Below are 14,683 nucleotides of genomic sequence, written 5' to 3' on the forward strand. Positions count from 1 at the left end.
GATTGAACATCTACATAAACCAGTTATGTATGTAACTGTAAAATTTATTAATTAGTTTTTTGCATTGCTTGCAAAAACTTTCTTAATAATCATCATTATTAACTGTATCATATTCTTTTCTAGACAAATGTTTTAGTAAAGATAATTACAAAAGTTTTCATATTATGTATATGTTTAAAAGGGGATACTGTAATTTTTTTTTAAAATCTCATCACGTTTTTGTTCACATAAGTGAACAAAAACTGGAACCATATCATGCTTGTTTTTAAGTACTGTTAAGACAAAAAGGTTTATTTTGATTGTTTTTATTTTCAATTTTTTGAAAATGAAAAAACATCAATTTATTCTGTGCAATCTCTCTTTTTAAAGTCATTTAAACACATTTTAAAGCAAAGATTAAAAGGTTTTTACAGAATTATGAAGTAAACACCATTTTTGAAGCAATCAATTTTGTGTTCAAAAAAAATGTTCTACTGAAAATTCATCTGGTTTCAAGCTTAAATAGAACTTTCACATTTTTTTGTTATATTATAATAAAATCTTCAAAATGCAACTAACTTTTTCAAATTTTTAAAAGAAATAATACCAAGGGACACATGTCTATACTATTTAATAGTATAAATAACTAAACAGCAGTTAACCAGTCAGTTAATTATTCACTATCTTATGATTATGTTTTATGATTAAGGTATTGTGTTTAATATTTTTTCTCATACAAAAATTAAGTATTAATTCTTAATGACATTTTTAAACTGACAATTTTCAAGATATGTTTTAGATATATTGCAGCTTGCAGTTGACAACAGCTGATCTCATCTTTGTTATTTGGTGACAAGGGTGAGTCATCTATATGTGATTGAGTTCAAATTACTTGCAACTCATCACGTTAAATTATAACTTATTTTAGCAACATCTCACTAATTAACCTTTAACCTTAAGGGAACATAATAACAACAAAAAAACATTAAAAGAAAAAGAACACCAGTGTTGTAACTATATACACTTCAAGTTCATCTAATGTTTCAAAACATTAAAAAACATAATTTTACAATGAAAATGTTTAATGAAAATAGTAAATAAGTCAGAAAAGTATTAAGCAAACAAGGAAATTGGCTGATGTAAAAAAAAATATTCATAATTAAATACTCTACTTTACCCATATAAAGAATTTACAATTTGTTCTTTCAAATTTGTAACAAATATTATTAAAAAATTATAATAAATTCTATTAAATAAGAAAGTATTCTAGTAATTCTAGTAAAATAAGAAAGGAGAGTTCATTCAAAACTTCAACATAACATTTGTTCATTGCCTTACATTAAGATAAGAGTGTTTATCACCTTAGATTAAAATAAATTTTCTAAGTATTAAATGAAACTATTTACAAGTAATTAAAACATAATAAAGAGAAACTATATATCTAAAAAACAAAATAACTGTACATTACTGTATTTACACTAACCAGAATATTAAGATAATAAAATACAGACCCATTAATTAATAATTTAAATACTGAACGTTACGTTTATAAAAAATATTTCAACAAAAAAATAATAGCATATACTAAAGCCCAAGAAACATTAAAATATATGTAACAACAGCTGATGAGATTAACATCAATTGTACAGAATCATATATACAATTCATATACTGTAAATTAATAATTAATGCTTCAGTTTTTTATTGGCTGCTAAGTATGTAAAAGCCACTGAAGAACCAATGAGGACTGCACTCTGAGAACAATGGCGTTTACTACACTGTCTTAGTAGTGAACAGTGACTATGCCACTTGTAGAACTGTATATTACTAATAGATGAACAGGGTTCTTATAAAATACTTACAATAAAGCTTGTTTTTCTTTCTTTCTTTTTTTTAATTAATTTCAGATCATTTATTCCAAGTTAACATAAAACAAAATAGCTTTTTCCCTTTTTTAATTTTAAGAGATTAATTATTATGGATATAAGCTCTTTAATAAACAGTGTAAAGTGAAAATACATTTAAAATTGCATGAGTTTAATGAACTCAATTTCTAGAATGTAACCACTCCTTGAGATATTTCAAACGTTGCAAAACCATCACATTGAAGGAGGCACGAGGCACTTTTACCATCTTAATTGAGAACCAATAAAAATTTTATGTTTTAACTAAGTGAATTATAATGTAAAATTCTTTAAATTTATTTGTAAATTTTTTCCTGTTAAACTAATTCTATTTCATTTCTGTAACTAATAAATTATTTCTGCAACAAAGCAATCGATATCACAATTATGTCCACTGTAATACATAATCTTAACAAACTACAATCTAATATCCAATTACAACTCTTCAATTTTATGAAAGATGAGAAATGGATTTCATAGTGAATGAAAAAAATGCCAACCTTGACCAAGATTTGAATCAAGATCATTCCAGAGGAGACAAAGATGCTACCACTTTGCTACAGAGATTGGCAAGTATATGTTGCAGTGTTTATCTATTAAAATGTATTTATTTATTTTTTTTTTTTTATCATCACAGTCATAAATAAAATATAAAAGAATAATATTCAATCATAAAGAAAATAAAAAATATATACCAACTTTAAAAAAAATGTGCATTAAAGATTAAAAAAATATTACTTAAATTTTTGTTTTAATTTTATCTTTTTTAGTACCAAATTAAAAATAATTAACAAAGTACTGACCCTTAATTTGGTGCAGATTTAAAAATTTCAGAAAGATTTGAACAAAGAATTAGTTTTTAGTGAACATTTTTTTTTAAACTGGTTTTACTACTTTTTTTCATATTTCATTTTATTATACATCCTTATTTTAAATCTGAATAAGCAAACAAAAAAGCCAGTGACAAGTATTGCACAAACAAAAAACTTACAATATGATAAACATATGAAAATAAATGCAGAGAAATGACATGAAGAACCAGGGGTACTGGTACAACAAGCTATTTCTAGAATTCACAATTGCGTATTACTTTTAACTTCTATTTTGTTAAAAGTATTCACTGGCCAAAATGTATACCTAAGTATTGCTGATTAATTGAAAACTTTGTCCTTTTATTGAAATCTATAAAAAAAAAATTAGCCATGAAATTTCTATGTACATAAATTTTTTTATTTACCATTTCCGTAAATTAATTAATTGGTTTTTAATTATTTAAATTTAAATCCTTGAAGGTTTTAAGTTTTTCTTTCAAGTATAATACTTTTACACAATTTGCTAATAATAAATATTGTCTTAATACATCATATATATCTTTATTAAGATTTATGCAGGAATAAACACTAAAATTTCCACTCATATTTGTATTTTAATTCAAATACAACATAAATAGATTTCAAAATGCAGTAAATGAGAAATATGTGCAGAAGAACTGATATAAGATCAAATTTTTATTAGATGTGTATGTTATGTGTTATCCAACACTATAATTTTAAACACACAGAAGAAAGCTAAAAATAAAATTACCAGCCTCAAAAAATCCATAAAGATATTTAGATATTTGAAGGAAATGTGAAAGCTGCAAATGAGATACAAAAGCTGTTTTAAATCAGTATTTACACGATTTAATTTGTTACTAAGAACAATGGCATAATTATTATTCCTTATGAGAGTAGGTATAAGTCACTGTTTGTGAGATACAGTGCATAGAACAGTTGGAAGTAACTGATAAAAAAGAAAATGTTAACAATAACGAAGATGGAAAACAAACTCCAATATTCAACATGAAAAAGTAAGTTCCTAATGGTTAATGATCAGTGGAAGATACAGAAGGTATCCTTCTGCATCCACTCTTAAGAAAAAGTTTGTTAAATATTTCAGTTTTCAATAATATTTTCTTTTTTTTGACAGCCCACATATACTTTTGGGTTTCATTAATTGTATTATTCCTAATGTTAATAAATATCTAGTTTTTAAGATTCATAATAAATATTTTATTACCAATAAGAACATTTATAACTACGAATTTAATATTTCATGGGCTTTATTACACACACAAAAATTAAAATGACATTTAGTAAAAAAATTTGAAGTAAAACCAATTCCTAAAGGTTCTAAAACTAAAAATGTTTTCTATGACAATTTGCATGCAAAAACCAAAAATAAATAGATACACATATTTTTAACATTATTAACTATCACTAATAAATAAAGAAAATGACTTTTTAACAAAAAAAATTTGGGTTTTCATAACATAATACCAATAGCTCATCAATTAATATCACTTAACAGAATTATAGCATTTTGATATTGTTAAACCCTTCAAAATCACTAAATGAATACTTGTCAATCAACTATAAAAACCCTGTTGTCAACTATTCAGTTTCATATTTCTTTCCTATACAACCTAAGTTACTATGAAAAAAAGTTACAACAAGAAAAAAGTGTAATCATAACAGACTTATATAATGTAGCATATTACAATCAATAAAATGGTTGACTGTAAAAAGTAACAATGCAATATAAAATCAAAGTACTTAGATCAGTTGATTAAGTGGAATGATCTGTATCTATCTAGTTATCTAAGATATTATTTGTTCAAGCCTGTTCAATCATTGTGACACCTTTCTTTTAATTATTTTTATTATAGGGAATTCAGCAATGCACTAAGTTCAAATCTAATGATAACTGGTGCTGAAAGCCAGATGAATCTGATTTTAAAGACACCATCAAGAATGATTTTTTTCTTGTCAGTAGCGGTGATACACCACCCTTTTTTTAAACCAACTGTTATGATTGATCTTCACTTCTGTGTGTTGATCGATGAAATTGATTACCAATCTTTAAAAAAATTCCCATATTTGTGAATTCATTAACACTTTTTTAATTATGATTTTCAAACCTCTGCATTGTCAACCATTTTTTAATAAAAACTGAAAGAAAGGTGGTAATCTCTAACATCAGAACAACACAAAGCAAACCAATCAATGTGGCTGTTGCACTGTTAAATCAATGTAACAGGTTAGGTATTATCATGAAAAACATAATCCTCCTGATCAACACTCCATATTTTGATTAATTTGATTCTTTTTCAAAATACATCTGTATTAAGGGTTTATCTACTCTCAACAATCAAGAATACTTCACAGTAAGACTCTTTTTGATTTGTAGAAAATGTAGACAAAACATTTCTGATACGACATAACTTTCTGCTCAATTGGGTTCAAGGAAGTTGAATCTCGTTCAACGGCATTGATTGCAGATTTGTCTCATCATTTGAATATAATAGCCACATTTATCACCAGTAACAATCTTGTAAACAATTTCATCAAATTGGTATTAAAACTTCTGAATTATAGCTAAAGATAGACAGAGGATCTGTTTGAGGCCATTAATTAACATTTTTTTTGCATCCAACCAGCCACCAGTTAAAATTTTCTGTGATCTAATTCTTTTGGTCAAAGTATCATAAATTAGTAAGAAAAAATTGTTTAAATAGAGAATCTAATTAACTGTAAAGCAACAGTTTTCAAGAATTCTTTCATTTACTTTCATTATTGGAACTGAATATTCATGAATATTTGGTTCTCATTATGCAAAAAATAAGGAAAACAAACTTTCAAATTTTACTGCTACTCAAAAAATATGTCCCATAAATATCACAAATTTTTCAATTTTTTTCTACAGAAGAATATTTTGCCATCAATAATGACATTTTAACTTCAAAAATAAAGGAAATACTTAATTTTGTAATCATTACAACATTACAAATCATAAACTGAATTTTTAGATTATCTAACAGTAATACAACACTATCACAACCCATCCAACTACCTTTACTATAATAATTGCTTAATTATAGTTGCTTGTTTTTTTTTTTATGTTTAAGATAATTAAAGATTTTGAGGCATACGAAAAAAGTACAAAGCCTAACTGGGATTCAAACACAGAATTTTCCAAATTAACAGTGAATATTATCACTTAACATAATTAATAAATAACGAGTCTGAACATATTTGTATTAAGCAATAATTCATAACATAATTTTTTTTAAATTTAAAATATAAGTATAGAAAACAGCAAGAGAAGATGAAAAACTAATATGAAAAATATGATAAGATTAAAATATCAGTTAATAAGAGAAAGCAATGGAAAAATATAACAAAGCAACCACTGATAAATAAAAAAATTAAGTAAAGCTCATTAAATGTAGAATATTTTATAAAAGAATTTAAATGGGAAAAGAGAAGACCTGAATCAACTATTCCTTATCAGCAGACTAACAGAAAAATTATATTATATACATATTCTCTTTTACATATTACAAAGCAGCCTGTTGGAATTTTTCGAAATAAAATTGCATACTTTGAGAGATCAACAAGCTTCTATTTGTAAATCAAGCTGAAAACAACATATTGCCTGCTGCAATTGATATGGTCAGATATGGAAGAAGCAGAAAAATTACGCTTTCTAATGACACATTATCAAGGTGAATTGATGACATAGTTGCCAATGTTTGTAACTGCATAATTTAGCGAGTGAGTTCAAGTGATGTGAATCAACAGATGTGGCAAACATTTCTCAGTTCTTAAGTTTTGTGAAATGTGAATGCGACAAAGGACGTATCAATTTAAAAAAATATGTTGTTTTGCAAATCAATACCTGGTCATGCAACAAGAGAATGTTTTTTTTTAATGTGTTTTATGAAGCTACTAATAATTATAACATAGAGGACAATATGTATTGCAGTATGTAGTGATGGAAAAAAGGTAATAACAGAAAAAGATGGTGGATTTCTGAAAGAATTAAAAGATCATCTTATACCAAGGACAAAATGGACGTATTGCTTCCTTCACAAACATGCTCTTGCCATAAAAAATATACTGGAAAATCTTAAAAAGATTCTTTGTAAAGCTGTAAAAATGGTTAATTTTATTGAAAGTTGACCATTACAGGATAGGCTGTATGCTAAACTATGGGATGAAATGGGTGAAAAGAAAAAATCCCTTCTTTTCCATAGAGAAATGAGGTTGTTATCGCAGGGGAAAGAGTTAACCTGGTTACTATTAATTACAAGATAATTAATAATATTTTTTCCAGGATAAACAAATGCTATTCTCAATGGTTTTTACAGAATAATGAGTATATGTTGTTATTAGCTTAATTAGCTGATGTATTTTTGCATTTAAACAACAATATGAAATTACAAGGACATATAAAAAAATTTTATTAATGACAAAGATCATGTTTTCATTTAGAAGTTGATATCTGGATTATTTGTCTTTAAAGCAAAGATTTTGATAAGGTTTCATTCACTTCGGATTATACCGAGAGAAATTTGGATGAAGATGAATTTGCGCGAGTTAAAAATTCAGTTGGCGGCGTATTTCCTGGAAGATAAGAATGATTTCTCAAAAAGCTGGGTATTCAATCCACTTACTGAAAACGTTGTTGCAGCTGCTAAGTTACAAGTTCAGATTCACAACTAGCTCATCGAAATGTCTACTGATAAAAACATTACAACTACAAATCACATCTAAGATGTGTTCTGACTACCTTATCGAACTGAATATGAAAATTTAGTCACAGAAGTCTTGAAAATATTAATCCCTTTTACCTCTGTGAAAAGGGTTTTTCGCATATGGTTGCACTAAAAACTAAATATAGGAATTGTCTATTATCACTTTAAAATGACTTGCTTTTGTATATTTCTAGCAAATGAAGTCTGTAAATAAAGTAATGAGATTGGTTGAGAAAAACATTTTTATTTACAATCCAATGATTATATATGGACTCTACACCTTCGAAATAGCTCCCTTTAAGCCAAGCAACGCTTCAAGCGGTTTTCCCACTCTTCATAGCAGTGATGGAACTCAGAAACCAGAATATCCTTCAGGTGGTCGGTTATATTTTTTTTATGTTTTCAACAGTTCCAAAATGGTGTCCTTTGAGGTGTTTTTTTTTAAAGTCACAAACAGGAAAAAGTCGCAGGGACTCAAGCCAGTTGAATAAGGTGGTTCAGGAACTAGAGGAATATTTTTCTTTGCTAAAAATTCATTAATTGAAAGTGCAGTGTGACAAGGTGAATTTCACGATGCAGCATCCAGTTGTCTTGGATGGCTGGTCTCATGTGGGCAACTCTTTTTCACAGTCTTTCAAGAATTTCTTGGAACATATTGATTTACAGTCTCCTGTAAGCAAAAACTCCTTATGGAGAATGCCATTACTATTGAAGAAACAAATTAGCATTGTTTTGATTTGCTCATTTTTGCTTTTTTGGGACATGGTTTGTTTGAAGTGTGCCACTCCTTGCTCTGGCGTTTTTTTTCCCAGTTGTACTCAAATATCAAAGATTCATCAACAGTAATATTTTTTAGAAAATCAGGATCAGTTTTAATTCGCCCTAGAAAATAGCAGTATACTAACACCCTGTGTTTTTCTGTTCAACAGTGAGGTTTTTTGGGGACAATTTAGTATAAACTTTTTTCATGTCCAATTCATTTGTCAACATTTGATAGAGTGCGGTATGGCTCAAATTCATTTGTTCTGCAGTCATTCTGACAGTTAATCGCCAGTCGTACCATATCAAGCCTCTGATTCGCTCAACATTGTCATCACTTTTGATGAAAAAGAAATACAACCTCATTAATTAATTTTTTTTTAAATATTTACTTATAAATGTAAATAAAATGTTTATAATAAATGACTTTTTTCTCATAAAATTATATTATTATTCACACATAAAGTTGTGGGCTAATTTCACAACCCACCTTTCATCACCATCACGATCCCCAGGTTGAGAAACACTGTATTAATTTTTCATAATATGTAATAAAACAGTACATACTGGTATAAGTAAAACTTACCTAACTATAAATACAACAATCAATTAATAAATACACTCCTGGATGCATGTGTGTATGAGTGTGCATGTGTGTGTGCACATACACACACACACACACACACACACACACACACACTTTACCTACAATTTTTTTTTCATAAGAATTTTGATAAAACTGAATAGCATAAACCTACATATTTAATGAAAACAATGGGATCCATAATAAATCACAAACATCTATAGAAACTACATAAACATTAATATAGAGTTTATGTAAGAAAACAAATATTTTTATCAGTATTAGTGTAATACAAAAACAACAACACTTACAATGTTGTATTGCCCATAGAAGCATGCACAGCTAATCAATACATGCACAACAATATAATAGGTCACTGAAAGAATAATATATATACATTAACACAGAACTGAAATGAGAATTAATGATAGGGTAAATGAACAACGAACCTGAAGGTGATTCCTTATTCGAATCTGGTACTGAATTTGGCTGATACGTGCCATTTACAGGATATGCAGTGTTCTGTAAAAAATAATTATTATAATATCATAATTTAGCAGAGAAGTTCAATTACAAAATCAAAACATTTTCAACAAAAAGAATTTATCTTTCAACAAAAATGAAATATTTTGTTCTATAAAACTGAAGTCCAGAAATTACTAAATATTCTGAGGTTGAAATATTAATGTTTTATATTTAACATAAAATCATAATAAAGGATAAAATTTATTTCTTGACACCTCATTTACTTATGGGTAAAAATTAAGAAGAAATTCAGTGACGATAGCCAATTTTTTAATGTCTCCTTTTGCAACCACTATTTCAAAATATCACTTTGTAAAACGCCTGGCTGGCTTCTTTCTACAAAACACAAATAAACAGTGTACTCATACTCTCTATTTCTAAAAGGTAAATAAAAGTGAACAAATGAATGACAACTGAAAAACTGCAAAACCCTTGATGGGAATTAAATCAGAGGCCTTCTAATTTACTACAAGGAAGGCTGACTTTTAATGTATAATTATTAATAACTTTAAGAACTGTATTGTAGATAATCAGATACTAGAATCTGTGACAAAATAATAATAAATTATTACTCAGAACTAATTTGTAAAAATCCTGAGTATTCTAAGCATCCTTGTGCTTAACATCCAAACAGCAAAATTTTCCTAAGATGACCAACAAAACACTATTTGTAATTTATTACAAATGCATGTACCAATACATACATTAATAAAAATCTACTGAAGTCTATAGTTTATCCAGAAATCAAAACTGCACTAAAGAGAAAAGTAAAGAAAATTGAAACACTAAGTCATTCCTCTTGGTTGTTTGTTATCAAACAGTACCATGCTGATACTGTTACCTGCTCTGATGAGTTAGTCAACTTATTCTGGATTTAGAATTACCTACGTTACATTTTCTAATACTCACAAATTTCTTTTTAATGTTCAAATTTTCTGAGTATATTTTTTTAAAAATTACATAATGGAATTTATAGAGAAGTTTGAATGAAATTTTTAGCTTAATCCAAACTAGCTCTGTAAATTGGCAAATAATATGTTAAAAGAAGTGATGAATGCAAAAGATTATTTTACAGAAAGTATAAATATATATTACACTTTGATTGATATAAATAAACAAGGCATAGTGGTGTAGTGTAAATAATAAGAAACTTTCTTTTAGTAAGAACTAATAAGTTTTAAGGAAAAATTTAAAACATAGGAAATCAATAATTTAACATAAATTAATAAAAAATGATTGTGGATGTTCCTCTACTCAGTTCAGATTATGCTAATTGCTTCATTTGAGTTTTTCTACACGCATACTTAATTATATAGTTTGTAAAATTCAAATAAAAACACTTGTAAAAACAAATTTGTTAAATTGTAAGTTTTTTTTTGTCTTCAGTCATTTGACTGGTTTAATGCAGCTCTCCAAAATTCCCTATCTAGTGCTAGTCGTTTCATTTCAGTATATCCTCTACATCCTACATCCCTAACAATTTGTTTTACATATTCCAAACGTGGCCTGCCTACACAATTTTTCCGTTCTACCTGTCCTTCCAATATTAAAGCGACTATTCCAGGATGCCTTAGCATGTGGTCTATAAGTCTGTCTTCTTTTAACTATATTTTTCCAAATGCTTCTTTCTTCATCTATTTGCCGCAATACCTCTTCATTTGTCACTTTATCCACCCATCTGATTTTTAACATTCTCCTATAGCACCACATTTCAAAAGCTTCTAATCTTTTCTTCTCAGATACTCTGTTTGTCCAAGTTTCACTTCAATATAAAGCGACACTCCAAACATACACTTTCAAAAATCTTTTCCTGACATTTAATTTAATTTTTGATGTAAACAAATTATATTTCTTACTGAAGGCTCGTTTAGCTTGTGCTATTCGGCATTTTATATCGCTCCTGCTTCATCCATCTTTAGTAATTCTACCTCCCAAATAACAAAATTCTTTTACCTCCATAATCTTTTCTCCTCCTATTTTCACATTCAGTGGTCCATTTTTGTTATTTCTACTACATGTCATTACTTTTGTTTTGTTCTTGTTTATTTTCATGCGATAGTTCTTGCGTAGGGCTTCATCTATGCCGTTCATTGTTTCTTCTAAATCCTTTTTACTCTCGGCTAGAATTACTATATCATCAGCAAATCGTAGCATCTTTATCTTTTCACCTTGTACTGTTACTCCGAATCTAAATTGTTCTTTAACATCATTAACTGCTAGTTGCACGTAAAGATAAAAAAGTAACGGAGATAGGGAACATCCTTGTCAAACTCCCTTTCTTATGTTCTTCAATTGTTACTGTTGCTGTACATGTTAGCAATTGTTTTTCTATCTCTGTATTTGAACCCTAATTTTCTTAAAATGCTGAACATTTTATTCCAGTCTACGTTATCGAATGCCTTTTCTAGGTCTATAAACGCCAAGTATGTTGGTTTGTTTTTCTTTAATCTTCCTTCTACTATTAATCTGAGTCCTATTGTATGTAGAATAAATAAAAGTTAATACATTTGGTAATATTTAACGTTTGCCTAGTTTAATGATCATATCTAATATATAGGTATCTTTATCAGTTTCAGTAGATTTTTGATTACTGGACAAAATATACAATACTTCTCTTCTGTTATCTCATAACAGAACCCTAAGATTATAAAATGATTTATTGAAATCAACTTCCAAAAAGTAAAGCCTAATAAAAGTGCAGTTGTCTACATTTCTGTTACCAAACAGAGAATTTGATCTACTAGAGAAATCTAACAGATAGCTTTCTGGTGAAAAGACTAGAACACCACATTTAAATAGAAACTGAATTTTTTTTTATATTTTATAAAAGGTTTCATAAATGGTTTTTGTATTAATAACTGTACACAAGTATGCCAGTTGTTTATAAAGAAAAAATTATGTTAACTCTATTCGTGCATAATAAAAAATATTTATTGTTTAAATATTTTAGAGTAGCATTATTCCAAATGTTAAAATAATTGTACAAGTAGAAATAAATATGATTCATTATTGTGTAATTTGTAAACAATTTTCAATATTATCAATCATTGAATAGCTTTTTATAGTAATTTTATCAAACATGGCCCATTGGTATCATTAATTAAAAAACCCACGTACTAGCAATTCTTTTTGTTGAATTGAACTGCTGAATTGTTGGTAAGTGGGTATTTTAAGTATTAACATTTTATACATAGGTTTGTTTATACATTATTATGCAATTTTAATCTCCCTCTATGAATCATGAGACCTTGGCGTTGGTGAGGGAGCTTGAGTGCTCAGTGATACAGAGTAGCTGGACCGAAAGTGCAACCATATCGGAGAGGTATCTGTTGAGAGCTAGACTAAGGAATGATTTCTGAAAGAGGGCAGCAACTCTTTCAGTAGTTGTTAAGAGCGTAGGTCAGAACGACTTAAACGGCCATGTCAACATCACTCAGTCCTCTGAGTACTGCGCAGCTGAAAACAATGGAAAACTACAGCTGCTTTTCTTCCATGAAAATGTCTCTGCATTTTCATATAGCAATGATGGAGGTGCCTTCCTTGGTAAAATATTCTGCAGGTAAACTAGTCCCCCGTTCAGATCTCCGGGTGGTGACTACTAAGGAAGGGGTCACCAGAAAATTAAAAAATAACATTTTACGAGTCGGAGCTTGGGATGTTAGAAGTCTAAAGAAGGTTGATAGGTTAGAAAATTTAAACTAGGAAATGGATAGGATAAATGTAGATATAGTAGGAATTAGCAAGGTTTGGTGGGAAGAGGAAAATGACTTTTGAACAGGTAATTTTAGAATAATTAACTCAGCTTCAAATATTGGGCAGGCAGGAGTAGGATTCGTTATGAACAAGAAGATAGGGAAGACAGTAGAGTATTTCAAAATGCATAGCGATAGAATCATTGTAATAAGGATAAAATCGAAACCTAAACCGACAACAATTGTTAACGTCTATATGTCTACAAGCATCCATGATGATGATGAGGTAGTGTGTATACGAAGAGATTGACAAAGCAATTAAACACATAAATGGGGATGAAAGTTTAATAATACTTGGAGATTGGAATGCAAGCATTGGAAAAGGCAAAAAAGTAAATATAGTGGGTGAATACGGGCTGGACAAAAGGAATGAAAGAGGGGACCAACTTATAGAGTTTTGCATGAAGTATAATTTAGTAATTGCCAAATCTAAGTTTAAGAATCATAATAGAAGAACATATACATGGATAAAGTCAGGCGATACTGCAAGGTATCAGATAGATTATACCATGGTTAAGCAAAGATTTAGAAATCAACTCGTCCACTGCAAAACTTACCCCGGAGCAGATATTGATAGCGACCATAATTGAGTGATAATGAAATGTAGATTGGGGTTTAAAAACCTGAAGAAAAGGTATCAGATAAATTGGTGGAATTTAGAGAAGCTTGATGAAGAGGAGGTAAAGAAGATTTTTGAGGAGACATCGCAAGAGGTCTGTGTAAAAAAGATAAAGTAGAAAATGTAGAAGAAGAATGGGAGAATGTTAAAAATGAAATTCTTAAATCAGCAGAAGCAAACTTAAGCGGAACAAACAGAACTGATAGAAAACCTTGGATTTCAGACAATATATTGCAGCTGATGGATGAACGTAGAAAATATAAGAATGCTAGTGATGAAGAAAGTAAAAGGAACTACACACAATTAAGAAATACTACAAACAGGAAGTGCACACTAGCGAAAGAAGAGTGGATTAAAAAAAAGTGTTCAGAAGTGGAAAATAACATTGGTAAAATAGACAGAGCGTACAAGAAAGTTAAGGAAAATTTTGAGGTATATAAATTAAAATCTAATATTGTGTTAAACAAAGATGGTTCACAGATTTACAATACAAAAGGCAAAGTTGATAGGCGAGTGGAATATATTGAAGAGTTATACGGAGGAAATTAATTAGAAAATGGTGTTATAGAGGAAGAAGAAGAAGTCGAAGAGGATGAAAGCGGAGAAACAATACTGAGATCTGAATTTAAGAGAGCATTAAAAGATTTGAATGGCAGGAAGGCTCCTGGAATAGACGGAATACCTGTAGAATTATTGCACAGTGCAGGTGAGGAAGCGATTGATAGATTATAAAAACTGGTGTGTAATATTTATGAAAAAGGGGAAATTCTGTCAAACTTCAAAAAGAGTGTTATAGTCATGATACCAAAGAAAGCAGGAGCAGATAAATGTGAAGAATACAGAACAATTAGTTTAACTAGCCATGCATCAAAAATCTTATCTAGAATTCTGTACAGAAGAATTGAGAGGAGTGAAAGAAGTGTTAGGAGAAGACCAATTTGGTTTCAGAAAAAATATAGGGACAAGGGAAACAATTTTAGACCT

At 28.8% G+C, this 14,683-nt stretch overlaps 1 protein-coding gene across 6 annotated transcripts in view; it reads right to left on the reverse strand.

Moving 5' to 3' along the window:
• LOC142321696 (oxysterol-binding protein-related protein 9) overlaps window positions 1-14,683 on the reverse strand; it is a 365,914-nt gene that overhangs the window by 229,789 nt on the left and 121,442 nt on the right. For all 6 annotated transcript variants that reach the window (XM_075359985.1, XM_075359988.1, XM_075359986.1 and 3 more), the window contains one exon: window positions 9,253-9,325. In XM_075359985.1, the coding sequence (XP_075216100.1) occupies window positions 9,253-9,325 (73 nt within the window). The remainder of the gene's footprint in view (window positions 1-9,252; window positions 9,326-14,683) is intronic.

This window comes from Lycorma delicatula, chromosome 3, assembly GCF_047948215.1.
Source record: "Lycorma delicatula isolate Av1 chromosome 3, ASM4794821v1, whole genome shotgun sequence".
Lineage (NCBI taxonomy): Eukaryota > Metazoa > Arthropoda > Insecta > Hemiptera > Fulgoridae > Lycorma > Lycorma delicatula.